This window comes from Selaginella moellendorffii, unplaced genomic scaffold, assembly GCF_000143415.4.
Source record: "Selaginella moellendorffii unplaced genomic scaffold, v1.0 SELMOscaffold_0, whole genome shotgun sequence".
NCBI classification, from domain to species: Eukaryota; Viridiplantae; Streptophyta; class Lycopodiopsida; order Selaginellales; family Selaginellaceae; genus Selaginella; species Selaginella moellendorffii.
In genome coordinates, this window is record NW_003314261.1 from 6,074,053 (window position 1) to 6,092,865 (window position 18,813).

Below are 18,813 nucleotides of genomic sequence, written 5' to 3' on the forward strand. Positions count from 1 at the left end.
ACCAGCCTTCTTCTCTTGCGTGGAGAAGTCGCAGCGGCTTGGAGTTCCTGGGCTCGGCTCTTCATCCCTTCTGCCGCACAATCTCTCGTTCCCTTCGCACTATCGCTGGAGTTGCCAAAGACTCGCGATCAACATCAAAAATCTTGCCTCACCTGTACCTGAATGGTGCGCTCACCCAGTACTCCTTGACCTTCAACGGCGCGTTCTCCAAATTCTCGGCCACCTCCCAGGACGCCGTTTCCACTGGCCAATCCCTCCAAAGCACCCTATACTCTCGCTTGTTGCAGGCGTTGATCCTCGAGTCGATCACCTTTTCAACTTCCCATTCGGGGAACCCATTCACGAGAACGCACGCCATTGCTCTACAAACCCTTAGACCCTTTTTATAGTTTAGTTCGAATCAAAAGGCATATAAACCATTAAAGAACGCATATCCCCGTGCACATTCCTGGCATATGCCTAAAGGGCACTTCGCGTTTTAAAAGAGGGGAAAGCGGTTCCCTTGGCAGCATAGGGTTTCGAAGGGACGATGTCCCCAATGGCTGCCACCGATCGCGATGAATGCCCCGGGAGCCCATCCAAGGCGCGGCGATTGCTCCAGAAGGCCTACAATCTGGTGGACTACCACGCGCTCCCCGATTATCTCCGCGACAACGAGTACATCCTCAAGCACTACAGGGTGAATTGGCCGCTCAAGCAGACGATCCTCAGCATGTTCTCCATCCACAACGAGACACTGAACTTCTGGACGTAAGTATCGCGATCCCTTTCCCCCTTTTTCCATCGCGCGACTGACGGCACCCCTTTTCTTGCTCCAGGCACTGCGTGGGATTCCTCCTCTTCGTCTTCCTCACCATCAACGTGATCCTGACGGTGGAAATCCCCACCCTGGTGGCCGAGCTCCTCCACGCACCGACCGCGCGCTGGCCGATCTACACATTCCTGGGCGGTGCCATGTTTTGCCTCTTCTCCAGCAGCGTCGCCCACCTCCTGGGCTGCCACTCGGAGAGGGCCTCGTATTTGCTCCTCCGCCTCGACTACGCAGGGATCGCATCGCTCATCTCCACCTCCTTTTATCCGCCGGTCTACTACTCGTTCATGTGCTCGCCGCTGTGGAGAAACCTCTACCTGGCGGTGATAACGCTCTTGGGCGTTCTCGCCATACTGGTATCGCTGCTGCCGGTGTTCCAGACGGCCGCCTACCGCCCCGTTAGGGCGGCGCTGTTTGTGGCCATGGGCGTGTCGGGCGTGGCGCCGGTGGTCCACAAGATTTTCCTCCATGGCAACCAGCCGGTCATAGTGTTGACCACCGTCTATGAGCTTTTTATGGGGCTGTTCTACGGCATGGGCGCGCTCGTTTACGTGACTAGGGTTCCTGAGAGGTGGAAGCCCGGGAGGTTTGATATCGCCGGCCATAGCCACCAGCTTTTCCACGTGTTGGTGGTGGCCGGGGCGTACACTCACTACCGTGCGGGATTGCTCTATCTCCAGTGGAGGCACTCCAATGGATGTGGCATGGTGTGATTGGTCCTAATTCTTCTCTCAGCTTGAGAAGATTTTAGGTTGATGGAAAGTTTAGAACAACTATGTTTTCTCATGCTGAGATGCTAGTTTTTAAAAACCATGTCTTCTGAGCATTGTAAGGGCATTTTTGCTAGTATCTAGCAACTTGGCTAGCTGCAAAATGTAGAGATGTTTTGATTATATGGAGAACATGAGCATTCTAAAAGTTGTAAGTACTGAGATGTTGTACTGAAACATTGTTTTCCATGGTTCCAATTTGGACAAGCAAGCTGTGATAGCACGGACACGATTTCCAATACAGTGTACGCGACCCCTTTGACCTTTCCGTTTGATCATTTCCAGGGGGTCTCCTTGCAAATTGTCAAGGCGATCGTGGCCTCGCACGCCGTGCATGATCGTTCGTTACAAGTATGCCATGTTTTGTGGCCCCGGAAGCCAGACGTCTCCGCGGGTGTGGTGTATATAAACTCCACACGCAATGCATCGAAACAGCAAAGGCTTTCTCGTTTCCTCGCAGGATCTACCAATTCTCTGGCAGGATCTATCGAGTTTCTCGCAGGATCTATCAATCCGGAAGAACCAATGGCGGGATCGAGGCCAATGCTGATGGGATTCCTCGCGATTCTCCTCCTCTCGTCCTTGATCTCGTCCTCTCTCGCCAGCACCACCAAGTCTCCATCTCCGCCACCTAGCAAAGAGGAGGAATGGTCCCGTCCAAGCAAGGACGAGTGGTTCTGGGGTGGAAGACGTCCGGCGACTTGCGATAGGAAGCCCGCGATTTGCTTGGATGGGAGGTACAATCCCGCCGGGCCTACGTGTTGCAACAGGCAGTGCGTGGATATTCTCACCAATAGAAACTACTGTGGGAGCTGCTGGAATAGATGCCCCTGGGGATATTCCTGTTGCAGAGGTCGCTGCGTCAATCTCCTTCGCGACAGTCGCAACTGCGGCAAATGTGGCCGCGTGTGTAAGAACAAGCGCTGCGACTATGGCTTGTGTGGCTACTAGCGGGGAGAATTTACCGATCTTCTTGGCAGCTAGTTTTACTATCTACTCGTGTTAATAGCAATTCTTTCTCTTACCCCGAGTCTCTGCAAATGCAATGGAAATAAATATTTTGTGCTCTTGTGCCGCGGGGTCTAGGGTTTTGATTCTCCGCGAGGATGCGCTGCGTGCACTGTGGATCGCCCGTGATCGGCACCTTTGTGCAGTACTCGCCGGGCAATCTACGCCTCCGGAAATGCGTAAGTTCTTGATAATCTGCGAGAAATCGCTTCGTGTTCTTTATCTTGTCTCTGTTTTGTTTTTCAGCCAAAATGTGGATGCGTCGCTGATGAATATGTGGAGTGCGAGCCGATTGTAAGCTTGTCATTCCGATCGATGATCTTCTACTTTCTGCGTTTGATGATGGATCGTGTTTTCCAGATTGTTTTCGTTGATATTGTCTTGCACAAGCCAGAGGCTTACCGGCATTTGTTCTTCAACAGCAACGCTCTAAGTTCGAAAGTAAGTGTTTCGCTCTTCGATTCTCTCGAGGCGAGCTGATTTTGTCGTTTGAAAGCAGGTCGTAGTGATGGCAGTTCTTCTACTTGTTGTTTTGGAAGCATGTCTCTACGACTATTTTAGCACTGAGAGGGCCGCTGCCATCTCGTATCGATCGACTAAGGTGATCTAGCAATTTGATCTAGAAGTTGAGCTTTACATTCCGTGACGATGATATAGATGTTGGCCAAAGCAGCAGTGACTTTCAGTAGCTATATCACAGGCATCTGGATCATGCACAGACTCTTCACAAAGAAACGTTCCAGCTCGACGAGTTTAATGGACATCCTTACCGCAATCACTTCTTCAAGCTACTTCAAGCTTTTCATTTTTGCGATGATGGTATGGTATCCTTCCTTTGCATTTGCACGACGAGTATGTCGATTATGTGTTCCTTGCTTCGTGCAGATATGGGACTTCTCCCCGCATATCGCGTTGGTGATTGAGGTGTTGGTACTGATCTCCAATGGAGTCGCTCTGCAAGGTAAGAAATGGAAGACGAAAACTTCTTGTTGGCTGTTGACGAAATGACTACGTTTGATTGTTAGTTGTTTTGAACACTAGCGCGAACATAAGTATGGTCTTAGTAGCAGCATCTGCAGCCCCGACATTTTTCTGGAAGTTGTTCTTATACTACAGTCTGTGGGCAAACCCTCAACCTCAACTTTGACCAATCGGGTTTTCATCACTGCTCTGGCTATGGCGGCTGTGGCTCCCGGAATCATAGTACCCCTTTCGAGCGGTGGGCAATCCAAGCTTCAATATCAGAGTGAATTCTCCTCTGCTGCTCCTTGTGGTGCTGCTGGTGCTTGTTCTCGGAAGCAAAGTGTGTTGCTGACACGCTCAGGTTCTCATCGAACATAAGTTTTGGATCAACCCCTTGTCTTCCTTGCAGTTCCAAGATTGCTAGTAAAGGCCAATGCAGCAGCTCTATGTGCATCCAGCTTGGTGAAGGAAGACTCTGAGGTTGGTTTCTTGATTTCCAGCACTTTAGAAGCTGATTTGCTTGATTCCTTGCAAATTCTTAAGGTGGTTCCGGAGCACTCGGTATCTGTGATCTTACTTGCTGGTGGCGTAGGGAAGCGGATGGGGGTATAGTCTGACTCTTTCTACCCTTTTGTGTGAATTTCTAATCGCGATTGTTATTCTTGCAGGCTGATATGCCAAAACAATATTTGCGTCTTCTAGGACAGCCTATTGCGCTATACAGGTTGGTGCGGAATAACTTGGTCTTCGTTTTGTTGATGCTAGCGCGTTTGCCACAGTTTTTATACATTTGCTAACATGCCTGAAGTTAAGGAGGTCGTGGTGGTTTGTGACCCATCATACAAGCATCTGTTTGAAGGTAACAAACATTATGCCAGTTTGATCATTTTTTCAAGACGTTTACTTCTCAGAAGCTAGCAAAAACATCAAGATAGTCGTAAAATTTGCTCTACCTGGCAGGGAGAGACAAGATTCTGTTTTCAGCGGACTCCAGGTGAAATTTGCTTGGGTCTTTTATCATGTCTGATCGAACTAGTGTTGTCTCGGTTGTTTCAGGCTATCAGTGATGACTCGAAGCTAGCTTGTATCCATGATTCTGCGCGACCTCTTGTCCTGGGCCATGACATACAGAGGGTGTATGCGTTGCTTACTCGTCTTTCAAGCACTCAAACTGTTCGCGTGGTTTTCAGGTTTTGAGAGATGCCTGGGTGCATGGAGCTGCTGTTCTTGGAGTACGTGTTAAAGCCACTATCAAAGAGGTACGCAGATCATACTCGTTCTGGTTTGATAGTAAATTTGACCACAGGCAGGAAGCGATCATTTCGTCAAAAAGACATTGAACAGACAGAACTTGTGGGAAATGCAAACCCCTCAGGTAAAACTCGATGAAACATTCCCTCACTTACTAGCTTTAACTTGCAGGCTATAGAACCATCACTACTTCGGCAGGGATTCGGACTTGTTGAGAGGTGAGCAAGAGCGTACAGTTCTTTTGTTGGCTGTGAGAAGAACTTGGTTTTGATGCAGGGATGGATTGGAGGTCACAGATGATGTTTCCATTGTGGAGTTTTTGAAGCGTCCAGTGTTCATCACAGAGGGCTCTTACTCCAACTTGAAAGTAAGTCACTCCTTTCTTCTCTTTGTGGTTCTTTCAGTAAATGTGATAGTTTTACAGGTAACTACACCAGACGACATGCTGGTCGCAGAGAGGATCCTCCAATCCGCCAACTAAGATGGATCAATCAGTCCATTCAGATTTTAGTTTTCTTCTCGCATCATCGTCACTGGCGTTTGAATCTTCGTGTCCAGCTCGAGCTCCTCGGTTTGTTGCTCCTGTTCTTGCTCTTGCTCGTCCTTCTGCTGCTCCTGCTCGATCTTGTCTTGAATTTGCGGACGTTTGCGTCTAAACTCGCTCCTGAGGTCCGGTCCTATGATCTCGATTCTACTGAGAATTGTGTTCTTGGCAGTCTCTTCGTCCATTCCACCCTCGACCAGCTTAATAAATTCTTCTCCCTGGAAGAAAGAAACTCTTGTCAGCACAATTTCTTCTCGTAGTTGATACTTACATCCCGCAATGCTTCCATCCTGATTTGGCGCTGGAGTAGAAACGCTCCAAAGACCGCCATCGCTGCCATTCCAATCGGGAGGGCCACCGCCGCCGCGGCAATCGTCCGGAATTTCTCGTCCGAGACTGCGCCAATTTCTACCAATCTTCTCCTTCTCGAGGCCGCCGCTCGCTCCACCCGCGCTGCCGAGCAAGTAATGCCAGATGGAAATGCTGGTGATCGTGCGGAGGAGCGATGGTGTGGATTGTAGAGAAGATACGAGAAAGAAGACGGCAATTGGAGTAGCCCCATCTTCATCCTGATATTTTAGGGTTCTTGGTTTGTGGACACTAAGAATTAGGGTTTATGGCGCGGCCAGAGCGCCAGGCGCCTCCGGAGCTCTTCTACAATGAATCCGAGTCGCGAAAATACACGACGTCGTCTCGGATCATCCATATCCAGGTAAATGCGTGGTATTGGGAGCATACACTTAAGCTATTCGTGAATTTTGTGAAGGCAAAGCTGACAGAGAGGGCTATGGAGCTTCTCGCTTTGCCTGATGACAAACCAAAGCTTCTTCTTGACATTGGTATTTTCTCTCCTTGCATTGTTTTCTTCGTATTGATTCTCTTCTTCGAGCAGGTTGTGGATCGGGCTTGAGTGGAGAAACTTTGAGCGAGAAAGGTCATCACTGGATAGGAATGGACATTTCACAATCGATGCTAGGTGATCTAGGACAAAGAAGAAGGATTTTCTTGGTTTTGACATTCTTTTCACTTTTTTTCTTCCAGAAGTTGCTCTAGAACGGGAAGCGGACGGTGATTTACTTCTAGGAGACATAGGACAGGTACTCTCATTTCTTACGATTCTTCTTGACTTTGCGAATGCTTGCAGGGATTAGGACTACGGCCAGGAGTGTTTGATGGAGCGATCAGCATTTCTGCTGTCCAGGTAGAGTCCTCTCTCTCTCTTTCCTTCTTTCTTTCTCTTTTATTCCATGTTGGACCTGATCTTCACTAGGTGAGCAGTGGCTGTGCAACGCCGATAAGTCGTGCAATGATCCGCGGAAGAGGCTGAAGTAAGCGTTTCGTGTTTCAAACTTTCAAGTAATTCGCGTTGTTTTAGATGTTTCTTTACGGCGCTCTTCCATTGTCTAGCGAGAGGTGCCAGAGCAGTGCTCCAGATCTATCCCGAGAACACTGCGCAGCTTGAGTTGATCACATCCGCAGCTATGCGCTGTGGCTTCTCGGGCGGTCTTGTGGTGGATTATCCTCACAGGTAAGCTCTATAAGTTTCCTTTCAACTTTGAGAAACTTAACGTTCCATGCCTCCAGCTCTCGCGCGAAGAAGTATTTTCTCTGTCTGGTATCTGGGCCTCCCAGCGTACTTCCAAAACCCAAGGGCGAGGACGGAGGAAGCGAAAGTGAAGACAACGAGATTGACGAGGATGATGAAGAAGAAGAAGACAATGCAAGAACGGTACGCGAAAATACCATAGACACTAAACTTCAAGTGTCTGTGACACCCAGGTGAAATTCTCCGGGAGGGAAAGACCCGCAAAGAGAAGCAAGCTCGAGAAGAAGAACAAAAAAGGACGCGATTGGATTCTCCGCAAGAAAGAACAACGCCGAAAAGCCGGGCATGAAGTTCCCAGAGACACCAAATACACTGGAAGAAAGCGCAAAGCTCGGTTCTAGCAAAGAAGTTCTAGCAAAAAAAGAAGAAATCACAGTTTCTGCATGGAAGAGTTTTTTTTTTTTCGTGCTTCTTCTTTGATGTGGATTCCTCGCCCACTTTGGTTGTGCTTGGAATAGACACAGCAACGTTCTTAAAAAGAGACTGGGAGATTCTTCCAACCGGTCATCTCCTCTTTAAACCAGGCGTATATGGCGATGGGAGAAAGTAAGGGTTTTATTTTACTAGGCACGACGCGGAGAGAGCGTTGGAGCTGGGCGGCAATGCAGATTTCGATCCCGCGCTCTCAGATCTGATCTAGGCTAGGGATCTATCTCCGGCGTCTCGCGCGCGTGGATTCGTGGGAGGGATTTCTTCTTTCTCAGGGATGGAGAGCTTGATCGGGCTCATCAATCGGATCCAGCGAGCTTGCACGGTGCTGGGGGATTATGGGGGGAACAACGCGCTGCCGACGCTCTGGGAATCTTTGCCGTCCGTGGTTGTGGTGGGAGGCCAGGTGAGTGTCTCGCATTTTCTTTAGTGGAGAATGAAAGTTTATTCCGGGATTGTTCCAGAGCTCCGGGAAATCATCGGTGTTGGAGAGCATTGTTGGGCGCGATTTCTTGCCCAGAGGGTCTGGTAAGATTCTTTGGTCTTTTTCTTGGCGCCGGTGATAGCAGCATTTTGTTTGAAGGAATTGTGACCAGGAGGCCGCTAGTGCTACAGTTGCATAGGACAGAGGATGGGCCAGACTACGCGGAGTTTTTGCATCTACCCAAGAAGAAATTCACGGACTTCGGTAAGAAACTTTGGTAATTCCTACCTCTGGCGGACTTAGCTCTTACGCTTTCTATTTGTCTTAGCACTGGTGAGAAAGGAGATTCAAGACGAAACCGATCGGATCACTGGACGTAGCAAACAAATCTCGCCGGTTCCTATTCATCTCAGCATTTACTCTCGAAATGGTTTTGTTTCATGGTTGATTGTTTCCACGACGAGTTTAACTTCTTGTGTTTTGTGGCAGTCGTGAATTTGACTATGATAGACCTTCCGGGCTTAACGAAAATTGCTGTTGGTAAGAATTTTCATGACGAATGTTTTAGCTTTTTTCTTTTTCCTTTTGCTTTGCAGACGGGCAGCCTGAAAGCATTGTCGGTGATATTGAAAACATGGTCAGGTCTTATGTTGAAAAGGTTGGTTTCTGGTTATTATTCAACCTTTGCAGTGCTTAACATCTTGTAACTTCAGGAAAATACGATCATTCTGGCCATCTCTCCTGCCAATCAAGATATAGCAACATCAGACGCAATGAAACTTGCACGCGAAGTCGATCCGACGGGTGAGATATATTATTTTCATGTCAATGTTCTAATGGATTAGAACATTGCGTTAGGTGACCGAACGTTTGGAGTTCTCACAAAGCTGGATCTGATGGATAAGGGAACCAATGCTATTGATGCAAGTATCTTTATGTTTACTAAATTCTTCAGTTTAGATTGACTCTGATTTTCTACAGGTGTTGGAGGGTCATTCCTATCGATTGCAACGTCCCTGGATCGGTGTTGTCAATCGATCACAAGCAGACATAAATAAAAGTGTCGACATGATCGTCGCCAGACGAAGGGAACGTGAGTATTTCGCTTCAAGTCCAGATTACAGGCATTTGGCAAGCCGCATGGGCTCTGAATATCTTGGAAGAGTTCTTTCGAAGGTGATTGTGAAACATTTTGTGGCCGCTCTGAAAAATCTCTTTTGCAGCATTTGGAAGCAGTGATAAAGGCACGTATTCCGAGTATTCAGTCCCTTATAAACAAAACCATCACCGAACTAGAAGCAGAACTTGACCGACTTGGGAGACCTATTGCATCGGACGCAGGGGTAAGATAAAGGCGCTTCATTATATCTGGAGCTGAAGTACTTTCATTTTTAGGGGCAACTGTATACCGTGTTAGAGCTTTGCAGGGCGTTTGACCATGTTTTCAAGGCGTATTTAGATGGAGGGTAAGTTTTTTATGGGCATGCTTTTAGTTGGCTTTACATTTGATTATCGTGTCAGACGTCCTGGAGGAGATCGAATCTATAACGTGTTTGATCATCAACTACCTGCAGCTGTGAAGAAACTGCCGTTTGACAGACATCTTTCCATTCAAAACGTTCGGAAAGTTATCGCAGAGGCTGATGGCTATCAGCCCCATTTGATTGCTCCAGAGCAAGCGTATCGGCGACTTATTGAAGGTTCGCTTGGTTATTTGAGAGGACCAGCAGAGGCGGCTGTAGATGCTGTAAGTTTTTATTTGATATAGTTATTAGTTGAGAGCATTTTGTGCATTGTTTGCCAGGTGCATTTTATACTGAAAGAGCTTGTGAGGAAAGCTATAAACGAGACCCAGGTAAAATGCTATGATGTTAATTTTATATGTGCTCACAAGTTTACGCTTCAGGAACTTAAGCGCTTCCCAACTTTTCAAGCGGAGTTGTCTGCTGCAGCAGTGGAGGCTTTAGAAAGGTTTCGTGAAGACAGTAGGAAATTTTGTCAGTCGCTAGTGGATATGGAGGCCGGCTATCTGACTGTGGAGTACTTCCGTAAACTCCCCCAGGAAGTCGAGAAAGGACATCCGAACAATACAACAGCCGACCGTTATGGGGAAGCTCATTTGCGCCGAATAGGTTCGTAACCAAGCTGAAAACATACCAAATGCTCATCGCTTGCGTTTTCAGGATCCAACGTACTGCAATACGTTCACATGGTCTGCGAAATGCTCAAGAACGCTGTTCCCAAAGCCGTTGTTCACTGTCAAGTTCGCGAAGCCAAACGCTCGCTGCTCCACAACTTTTACGCACAGATCGGCAAGCGAGAGGTAGATAGGAAACCTTCAGCTCGAAACTTGTTTATCTCACACAAATTTCCTGTACAAACTCCGCAGGGGAAGCAGCTGGCACAGATGCTGGACGAGGATCCGGGGCTCATGGAACGTCGCTCGGCTTGCAGCAAGAGGCTCGACCTCTATAAAAGCGCGCGGGATGAAATAGACGCAGTCGTCTGGGATAAATGAGGTCATTCTTTAGTTTCTTACTTTCTTCTGTTAACGAATTTGACGTAATACACAATAGCTTTACGAGTAAACAGTGCTCTTCTTTCCAAGCTCGACTGTATTTTACAACAACGATGTTCCAGCGTGAGCGTAGTAGGTTGTGTAGCTTTGTTTCGATTCTTACAATCTGCTCGATTTTCCAGGGATACGTATATGCATTACTACGCACTACTTAAATATGTGCTGCGTAAAGCCGGAGCGTTTAAACGGGGTTTGCCAGCTGACGAAGATGGACTGGCCCACGTCCACGGGACACGTGACGCCGCGCCGAGTGTAGGCACCATGCACACATAGCAGCGCCAAACCCCTGATTATTTTCCTTGTTCGAGTTTTCGCTGACACAATTTTTCCAGGGAGGCAGAGAAAATGAGCAGGGTGGGGACGAGATCCGCCGAGGTGCGGGGCAAGCAGACCATGGATGACGAGAAGCAGCTCAAGAAGCAAAAGACTGGCGGTGGTGGCGACGCCAAGAGCCGGGAGCAAGACGTCAAGAACTTCCACGAGTTTGTGGAGAAGCTCAAGAGCAATGTGTCCCAGGAGGAGGTGAGGGCGATCCTTTCCGAGAACGCCCAGGAGATGGATTCTTCCATCTCCGTTTACGAGCATTGGTATGACGAATGGCTTTCCTTCTTGTGGTTTTTCTTTCTTAACTTTTCTTTTATAAATTGCATTTTAGTGCTGATCAAATGATGTACGGGCCGCTGGAGCCTTGCCCAAGCTGTGGTGGTGCGCTGAAGTTCGCAGTTCACGAGTACACTTGTACTGGCTACATTTCCGAGTGGTCCAAATGTGGCTTTTCTACAAAGAATGTTCCACGCAAGAAAGAGCCGCTCAAGATTCCAAAACAGCTGAAGAATGACTACATAACCAAGGTTCGCTGAAGTTTAAACGTCTTGGGTTTCAAGGGCTAAACCTTGTACAGTGGGAGCAAGAACACGATACCGAAAAGAGGCCTGTGCGGCATACGGAAGATTCGGCAAAGCCTGCTCCCGGAAAACCGTTTTCTGGAATGCATATTTTACTCGCTGGCCGGACTAAACGTCCGCAGGTTTTGTCATTTCTTTTCGTTCAAGGAGCCTTAACGTTTTCTTATATCAGTACAAGTTGCGAGGGGACTTCGAAAAACACGGTGGCAAGGTTGCGCACGCTCTGAAAGAAGGTGACTTTTTGGGCAACAAGTAGACTTCTTTCTCACTTCATTCAATGTATAGGCATAACTTGCTTGGTAGTAGCTGAGAGCGACTTGTCAAGCGGTGTCTACGCAAAGATAGGCGACGCCAGGTTTTGCTTTCGCTCTACTTTCAATCTGACTTTCCGGTCTGAGCCTCCAGGTCCAAAAACATTCCTGTCGTCAAGGAATCCTGGCTTCAGGACTGTTTATCAAAGAACGAAGTCTTAGATTTTGCGCCTTACCTCTTCGGCGCTCAAGCTGAGGGCGACAAACGCGCTGCGAAGAAACAACAGGTGGACCAAGGAGTGGCTGCAGATCAAAACGTGGACAGTAGCACCTACTTGACTGATGAAGTAAATCTCTGGTTGCCGTGGTTTACATTCACAAGCCTGTTGTACGCTTTTTGCAGATAAAACTGGCGGGCAAGAAGTATGTTCACAAGGACAGCGAGCTCGACAAAGAAGGAGGGCGTGTGTTTGAACACGAAGGGATTGTCTACAATTGCGCATTCTCTATCTGCGATCAGACAAGCGGCCTCAATCAGTAAGTGCATTTTAGCGGGTTTTGGTATAATGTATGGTGTGTGCTTTCTTTCAGTTGTGCCGCCCAGCAGCTTGTTCAAGTGCCGGATGGCACTCTCTATTTTTACCACAAGAGAGGTCGACTTGCGACTGGCGTGCCTGTGAATGAAAGGATGGACGAGCAGACTGATGTCAACAAAGCTATCCATAATTTTGCTGCATTGTTCAAAGAGATAACTGGAAACGAGTTTGAAGCATGGGAACGAGAGAAGAAGTTCACAAAGAAGCGTTCAAAGTTCTATCCTGTGGACATGGTATGTCAAGAACATTTTGTCGTAAATCATGCAATTCTTCTAGGATGATGTGTGCGACGCGAGGGCAGGAGGACTGCAAGACCAGCAGCTTGGTGTTGTTGCTGTGCATTGCAAACTCGACCCAAAAGTTGCCCGATTTTGTAAGTGCCTATTCAGTCAAGCCGTCTACAGGTTTGTTACGGGTTTAATGCTTCTCGCAGTTTGTTAATTTTCGGTGTTATGAACAGGCATGCAATGTTTGAGATGGGAATCAACTCGCCGGAGCTACCTCTAGGAAGTCTCTCGGAGTTTCACTTCAAGCGATGTAAGCTCGTGTTAACAGAAGGTTATGATTTAACAAATTGGACTGGCAGGCGAGGAGTGCCTCTTGGAGTTTGCAGACTTCTTGCAGAAGGAATCTGACAGCAAGAAACACGAACAAATGTGCCTGGACTTCAGTAACAAGTGGTTTTCTCTGGTTCCTTCAACTCACCCGACCGTCATCAGTGATATTGCTCACCTCACCGAACTGGTACTTCTGCAAATCGAAGATTGATGATGTCTAATATTGTTTCTCAGGGTGCAAGCGTACTGGAATCTCTGAAAGCGATATCAGTGGCATCACATATCATAGGTGATATGACTGGTGACACATTGGACGATCCTTTATCCGATCGCTACGCCAAGCTCAACAGCACCATGACTTGCGTGGACAAAGAAAGTGACGATTATAAGATGGTTCAGAAATACCTGGAGAAAACTTACGAGCCAGTCAAGTATGACGATGTGGTACGTTCTCCCTTCCGTTTGCACAGCGCGTAACTAAACGTTTTTTTATTACTTTCTCAGTCTGTCAGCATTGTGATGGAGGAGTTGTTCATGGTTGAAAGCAGTGCGGGACCTTCGTTCGAAGAAGTCGACAATCTGAAAAACAAAGTGCTTCTTTGGTGCGGTACGTGAAAGAGCTTTTTTTTCCTGCTTTCGTACGTACTGACGGAGGTATTTCTAGGAACAAGGACTTGCAATCTTATCAGCACTTTGGCTCAGGGAATGCAGCCGGCAATCTACAACGCTCCTGTTCCTGGCTACATGGTATTGGAATTGTGCAATTTTGTGCGACTGCCATAACGTTTCATTTGCTTCTCTAGTTTGGCAAGGGTCTCTACTGCACTGACGCGTCGTGCAAAGCAGCTAGCTACGCCTTCACTGGAGTGGACCGACCAGAAGGATTTTTGATGCTGGCCGTCGTTGGCTTGGGCGATAATGTGCTCGAGCTTCCAAAACCAGAAGAGGTTAGTAAAGACTCTCAAGGACGCTGTAAAGATAAGCACCGTTCTCATTTTAATTCTATCCCTTCGCAGGACGTTGCCAAGTACGAGCGCGAGAAGGTTGCGATCAAGGCCCTGGGAAAGAAGCTTCCGGATTCATCAGAGTACTTCAAATGGAAAAACAACATCACGGTTCCTTGCGGTGCCTTGAAGTCATCTGGTCGTGACGATTGCACACTCGACTACAACGAGTATGTTGTCTATGATCCAAAGCAGGTAATCTATCCTTTTTTCCTGGTTTTCAAGGAAGACAATGTGGTTTGTTTCCAGGTGAAGTTGCAGTACATAGTCCAAGTTCGCTACGAAGAGAAGTGAAAGAGAGAGGTGCTGACTTTGCTAAGGAGAATCATTTTTCCTGTGGCTGATATTACGTAGGTGTAAAGAACACTGATAAGTTATGGTTTTCTCCTCGTCAATGCCACGGCAACGCCAAAACGAGAAAAGGAAAAATTGATATGTTGAACCCGGCGTGACTCGAACACGCAGCCTTCTGATCTGGAGTCAGACGCGCTACCATTGCGCCACGGATCCTCTCATGTCTCAAGCTTGACAGTTATTTCAAGTTGAAAGTAAAATAATCCCGCAAAAATCGTTTCCTGTTCCCTGGAACGCGAGTCAGTTAGGCTTGGGAAATCTCCAAACGACCTCTGTGAAAAGCCAAATAGAGAAGAAGGAAAAGCAAGAGATCCTGGGAGAAATCGATCGAGAGTAAGTGAGAGGAGGAGAGATTGATCGATCGAGAGAGATTGAGAAAGAGGAAGAGGAAGGAGGAGATGGCGAGGCAGCACAGGTCGAGCATCACAAAGCTCTGGTTCTTCCGCGTCATGCTCGCCATCTTCGTGCTGTCCAGCGTCGCGCTCCTCGTCTTCGCAAACTGGCACACGGTCAAGTACATGCTGCGCCCCATCTGGGACACCCCGCCGCGGAGCTTCGCCTTCATCCCGCACTACTACGCCCACAACATGTCGATGCGCGAGCTGTGCGCCCTCCACGGCTGGAAGCTCCGCAAGCGCCCCCGCCGGGTCTTCGACGCCATCATCTTCAACAACGAGCTCGACCTCCTCGAGATCCGCTGGCGCGAGATCGACCCCTACGTGACCAAGTTCCTGCTGCTCGAATCCAATGGCACCTTCACCGGCATCTCCAAGCCGCTGTGGTTCGGCGTCAACCGCAAGCCCGGCGGCCGCTTCGACTTCGCGGAGCCCAAGCTCGTCTACTCCGCCATCCGGACGCCCAGGCTACCGCGCGGCGTGCGGCCCTACGTGAACGAGGCGTACCAGCGCGACCGGATGAACGAGCTCTTTCGCACCGCAGGGATCCGCGCGGGCGATCTCCTGCTCATGTCGGACGTGGACGAGATCCCCAGCGGCCACACCGTGGACCTCCTGCGCAGCTGCGACGGCATACCGCCCGTGACGCACCTCCAGCTCAGGAACTTCCTCTACTCGTTCGAGTTCCCCACGCACAAGGACCGGAGCGACACGGGAAGCTGGCGGTCCACCGCGCACGTCTTCGAGCCGCGCGTCACGCAGTACAGCCACTCGCGGGTCACGGACACGATGCTGGCGGACGCGGGCTGGCACTGCAGCTTCTGCTTCCGCACCGTGGCGGACATCGCGTTCAAGATGCGGGCGTACAGCCACGCCGACCGGGTGACGCGCCCCGACTTTTTGCGCGAGGAGAGGATCCAGGACTTGATTTGCAGCGGGCGGGACCTGTTTGACATGCTGCCCGAGGAGTTTAACTACCGGGACTTGATCGGGAAGATGGGCAGCATACCCAGCAGCTACTCGGCCGTGAATTTGCCGCTCCATTTGCTCCGGAATGTGGAGAGGTTTCGCTACTTGCTGCCGGGCAACTGCGTGAGGCCACGGGTGTGATCGTGAGCTTGGGAGAACTTGCAAGACCTTGCGAGAGTTTGGAGTGACTCCCTGGAAAGAGATTATACTAGAGGATGGAAGAACTTCTTAGAACCATGGCGATCAAAGATTGCTCATGTTCTACGTATATTTTAATTCTTAAACATTGTCTTTTATTTCGTGGGCTGTATTGACTAGGTTTGATCGTTGACTCAAATATATTTTTAAAAGAATTGGTCTTTGGTCGTTGACTAATGTCTGACTAGATCCACTTCCATCTCTTCAGCCATTGGGAAGATCAATGCCGACCAAGATCAATACGTAAAGAGAGGTAGAAAGTAAAAATCAATGCTCCTTGGGCAATAGCCAGGGCCATAAGCGTCCATGCAAGGTCGCAACTCTTATTCAATTCCTTTTCTTCGTTGGTTTTTAGGCTTGTTTTGTTTTGGTCCAAGGGTTGGAAAGTGAGAGGGGAGAGAGAGGGGGACGATCTTAGGGACGCCATCGCCAAATCGCCATGGCAGCAGCGAGCTTGGCTCCGGCGGCGGCGGCAGCGGCGCTGCTCTCCTCCAAATCCGCCTCATTGCGCCTCTACAGCGCCAAGCCGTGCCTCTCCTTCTCCTCCTCCGGCGATCGGGCGTTTGGCGGATTATCGCTCCACCGGAGCCTCTACCTCCAGCAGCCGCTGCTCGCGAAGGATTCCAGCTCGACCTGGGAGAGCAAGCGTCCTCGCATCGTCGCTTCCGCTGCCGCTGCCTCGGATGCCGAGTAAGTCGAATCGAAATTTTAGAGATTTTCCTTCCTTTTCTAGATGGGAGGAGCTTTGCTCGTTACTTTACCTTTACCTGGAATGCGGTGCTTTGGACAGCTCCGGCGATGCAAAGATTGTCGAGGCGTCTGGTTTTGCGGAGAAATACCCGGCTCTCGTCACTGGATTCTTCTTCTTTATGTGGTAGGCATGCTTTTTCTTCCTTCCTTTTTTGCTTTTCCACTGTTCTCTCTTGCAAATGAGATCTTCCTTCTTGCAGGTATTTTCTCAATGTGATCTTCAACATCCTTAACAAGAAGATCTACAATTATTTTCCTTATCCATAGTAAGCTACCTCAGCTGACAAGGTTTTTATCATCTCCTGACATGGAATCGTTCTTAGTTTTGTGTCAGTGGTCCATCTTATCGTTGGTGTTGCTTATTGCTTGGTTTCCTGGGCCGTGGGAGCTCCAAAACGAGCGGTAGGTTTTTCTCTCTTCGTGTCTTTCGTGTGGCTCACTTGAACTTCTTTGTGGTGCAGCCGATTGATGGACAACTTCTGGGATTGCTGACTCCAGTTTCGTTTTGCCACGCGCTTGGACATGTCATGACGAATGTGTCTTTCGCTGCTGTCGCTGTTTCGTTCACGCACACCATTAAAGGTTGGCACGATATAGTTTTGTCGTGGATGTCCTAAGAACTCCTTGTTTCTTCTTTGTATAGCACTGGAGCCATTCTTTAGCGCAGCCGCTTCGCAGTTTATACTGGGGCAGCAAATTTCTCTGCCGCTTTGGCTCTCTCTCACGCCCGTTGTCCTTGGTAAGTGTTGATTCCAATGGTTGCAAGAGTAATAAACTGGGCCCGCTTTCAGGTGTGTCAATGGCATCGCTTACTGAGCTCTCGTTCAACTGGACGGGATTCGTGAGTGCCATGATATCCAACATTGCATTTACGTACAGAAACATCTACTCGAAGAAAGCCATGGTAACTCATGTCAAAGTTGCATTGGATTCTAGACTTTCTCGTGTTGCTACAGACCGGAATGGACAGTACAAACGTTTATGCCTACATTTCAATCCTGTCTCTGCTCTTCTGCATTCCTCCAGCAGTGGTGGTAAGTCTTCCCCTTGTTTATAAGCTAAGCGTCGTAAACGATTTAAAAAATTGCCTCTCACACAGATGGAGGGTCCCAAGCTATTGCAACACGGGTTTGCAGATGCCATTGCCAAAGTTGGAATGGTGAAGTTTCTGAGCGATCTCTTCTGGGTTGGAATGTTTTATCATTTGTATAACCAGGTAAGACTTTAGTTCTTTTGCATCAAAGGCGGCTTGTCAATGTTCTCCCAGATTGCTAACAACACTTTGGAGCGAGTGGCCCCTCTAACGCATGCTGTCGGCAACGTTCTAAAGAGAGTGTTCGTCATTGGTTTCTCTATCGTTATTTTTGGTAAGCTCTTGGCTTCCTTCTCTTCTCTTCTCTTAGTCCTCCTCGAGTCTAACTCGCGAGTTTTTCTAGGAAACAAAATCTCCACCCAAACGGGGATTGGAACCGGCATTGCCATTGCTGGGGTGACTATATACTCACTGATCAAGGCCAAAATGGAAGAAGAGAAGAGAAAGGGAGCTGCACCCAAGGTATAAGCCAGCGGATTTTATCCATTTACCCAGTTTTGTATTTATGCAAAAATCAATTATAATAAAATAATAAAATGTGTTTAAAATCATACTTCTTGGCCATGGATTCAAGAAAGAAAATTCAAGGCATGTAAACGCTTTTGTACAAAAGCCTTTGCATGCCCTTTCCTGCAATTTAAAACAATAAAAAGACATGTCATTTTATTGTTTTAAACGTAAACACCCATTTGGCAATACAACGTGTTTGCCAGCACACAAAGAGCCTCCCGAGTCGTTCCCAGTCGTTCTCTTGCAAAAGCTACTGAAACCTCGTTAACCAAAACATGTTAAAGTTATACGTTATCTTTCGCACAGCACGGACAAGAACTGCACGGAGAAATAAGTAAATTGTCTTAGAACTATTTTCTCGACTGTGTTTGTAGTCACCATACCACCCGTTAGAGCATTGGGACGTTTTTTGTTTATGAAAATGCGATGCAAAGCGAGCCAACAGGCTGAAGTGTTGATTTGCTGGTGTTGTTCGCCATTTTTCATTTTGGTGGGAGCGTTTTATGAATAATTTACAAAAATAATCTTAAGCCGTCTATTAAATTAGCTAGCGTATCTTGTTGTACTAAGTGTAAACTGTGCAGAACCATCACCTGATATTATTCTCTCACATATTCACCGAATCCTTTCGTAAACACAAGTGTGAGGAAGGACAATTTGATGAGAAATCCCTTGTGTGTTTGTTCCTCTACCGAGCTTGTTGTCACTCGCTTTTTCTCTCCACCATCTTTCCTTCCACAATCGTTTGCTAGAAGCTACTAGCTTCTTTTTCTTGGAAAGATCGAGTTGGGAAACAACAGGGTGCGTGGTTTTCTTCCTGGAGAAAAAAAAACACCATTTGATCTCT

General features: G+C 48.1%; 8 protein-coding genes and 1 non-coding gene across 11 annotated transcripts; 7 read left to right on the forward strand and 2 right to left on the reverse strand.

Annotated features, from left to right (window-relative positions):
- Positions 1–399: 399 nt before the first annotated feature.
- LOC9642715 (heptahelical transmembrane protein 4) lies at positions 400–1,729 on the forward strand. The gene is made up of 2 exons (XM_002960569.2): positions 400–750; positions 819–1,729. Exons 1-2 carry the CDS (start codon positions 530–532, stop codon positions 1,522–1,524), a joined length of 927 nt encoding a protein of 308 aa, XP_002960615.2. The 5' UTR covers positions 400–529; the 3' UTR covers positions 1,525–1,729.
- An 802-nt stretch (positions 1,730–2,531) lies between these two features.
- Positions 2,532–5,579, forward strand: LOC9642717 (2-C-methyl-D-erythritol 4-phosphate cytidylyltransferase, chloroplastic). The gene is made up of 18 exons (XM_002960572.2): positions 2,532–2,768; positions 2,836–2,883; positions 2,950–3,030; positions 3,089–3,190; positions 3,247–3,408; positions 3,475–3,550; positions 3,615–3,913; positions 3,962–4,032; positions 4,096–4,158; positions 4,221–4,276; positions 4,332–4,411; positions 4,464–4,546; positions 4,609–4,686; positions 4,743–4,811; positions 4,859–4,927; positions 4,975–5,021; positions 5,080–5,170; positions 5,228–5,579. Exons 7-18 carry the CDS (start codon positions 3,766–3,768, stop codon positions 5,282–5,284), a joined length of 912 nt encoding a protein of 303 aa, XP_002960618.2. The 5' UTR covers positions 2,532–2,768; positions 2,836–2,883; positions 2,950–3,030; positions 3,089–3,190; positions 3,247–3,408; positions 3,475–3,550; positions 3,615–3,765; the 3' UTR covers positions 5,285–5,579.
- Positions 5,165–5,920, reverse strand: LOC112344618. The gene is made up of 2 exons (XM_024669695.1): positions 5,619–5,920; positions 5,165–5,565 (listed from the first exon to the last, which is right to left on the reverse strand). Exons 1-2 carry the CDS (start codon positions 5,913–5,915, stop codon positions 5,311–5,313), a joined length of 552 nt encoding a protein of 183 aa, XP_024525463.1. The 5' UTR covers positions 5,916–5,920; the 3' UTR covers positions 5,165–5,310.
- Positions 5,920–7,356, forward strand: LOC9642718 (18S rRNA (guanine-N(7))-methyltransferase RID2). Of its 2 annotated transcripts, XM_002960573.2 has the most exons (9): positions 5,920–6,059; positions 6,114–6,186; positions 6,240–6,323; positions 6,389–6,444; positions 6,492–6,548; positions 6,626–6,675; positions 6,723–6,875; positions 6,932–7,076; positions 7,127–7,356. In XM_002960573.2, the coding sequence occupies exons 1-9, from the start codon at positions 5,964–5,966 to the stop codon at positions 7,292–7,294; spliced, it is 882 nt and encodes a 293-aa protein (XP_002960619.1). In that variant the 5' UTR covers positions 5,920–5,963; the 3' UTR covers positions 7,295–7,356. The 2 variants fall into 2 exon arrangements, with proteins under 2 accessions (XP_002960619.1, XP_024525437.1); XM_024669669.1 differs by having other exon boundaries at positions 5,920–6,186.
- Positions 7,357–7,497: 141 nt separating this feature from the next.
- Positions 7,498–10,395, forward strand: LOC9642719 (dynamin-related protein 1E). 2 transcript variants are annotated; one of them, XM_002960574.2, is made up of 16 exons: positions 7,498–7,788; positions 7,847–7,910; positions 7,966–8,070; positions 8,135–8,236; positions 8,296–8,346; positions 8,403–8,464; positions 8,520–8,610; positions 8,665–8,729; positions 8,788–8,982; positions 9,030–9,149; positions 9,202–9,272; positions 9,328–9,553; positions 9,611–9,661; positions 9,713–9,938; positions 9,990–10,129; positions 10,196–10,395. In XM_002960574.2, exons 1-16 carry the CDS (start codon positions 7,660–7,662, stop codon positions 10,322–10,324), a joined length of 1,827 nt encoding a protein of 608 aa, XP_002960620.1. In that variant the 5' UTR covers positions 7,498–7,659; the 3' UTR covers positions 10,325–10,395. The 2 variants fall into 2 exon arrangements, with proteins under 2 accessions (XP_002960620.1, XP_024525407.1); XM_024669639.1 differs by having other exon boundaries at positions 9,990–10,395.
- On the forward strand, positions 10,379–14,136 carry LOC9642720 (putative poly [ADP-ribose] polymerase 3). The gene is made up of 19 exons (XM_024669628.1): positions 10,379–10,460; positions 10,507–10,636; positions 10,717–10,971; positions 11,040–11,235; positions 11,286–11,411; positions 11,462–11,522; positions 11,575–11,644; positions 11,695–11,887; positions 11,944–12,077; positions 12,132–12,369; positions 12,413–12,540; positions 12,597–12,673; positions 12,723–12,880; positions 12,928–13,137; positions 13,198–13,300; positions 13,358–13,440; positions 13,497–13,640; positions 13,710–13,892; positions 13,947–14,136. Exons 2-19 carry the CDS (start codon positions 10,542–10,544, stop codon positions 13,989–13,991), a joined length of 2,499 nt encoding a protein of 832 aa, XP_024525396.1. The 5' UTR covers positions 10,379–10,460; positions 10,507–10,541; the 3' UTR covers positions 13,992–14,136.
- TRNAW-CCA lies at positions 14,136–14,207 on the reverse strand. The gene has a single exon. It is a non-coding gene; the product is annotated as a tRNA-Trp (tRNA).
- A 242-nt stretch (positions 14,208–14,449) lies between these two features.
- LOC9642721 (beta-1,4-mannosyl-glycoprotein 4-beta-N-acetylglucosaminyltransferase) lies at positions 14,450–15,556 on the forward strand. The gene has a single exon (XM_002960576.1). It carries the CDS (start codon positions 14,450–14,452, stop codon positions 15,554–15,556), a length of 1,107 nt encoding a protein of 368 aa, XP_002960622.1.
- A 391-nt stretch (positions 15,557–15,947) lies between these two features.
- Positions 15,948–18,007, forward strand: LOC9642722 (triose phosphate/phosphate translocator TPT, chloroplastic). The gene is made up of 11 exons (XM_002960577.2): positions 15,948–16,303; positions 16,404–16,487; positions 16,564–16,629; positions 16,687–16,765; positions 16,825–16,945; positions 17,007–17,102; positions 17,155–17,267; positions 17,320–17,397; positions 17,463–17,579; positions 17,631–17,730; positions 17,800–18,007. The coding sequence occupies exons 1-11, from the start codon at positions 16,053–16,055 to the stop codon at positions 17,922–17,924; spliced, it is 1,230 nt and encodes a 409-aa protein (XP_002960623.2). The 5' UTR covers positions 15,948–16,052; the 3' UTR covers positions 17,925–18,007.
- The last annotated feature ends 806 nt before the right edge of the window (positions 18,008–18,813 follow it).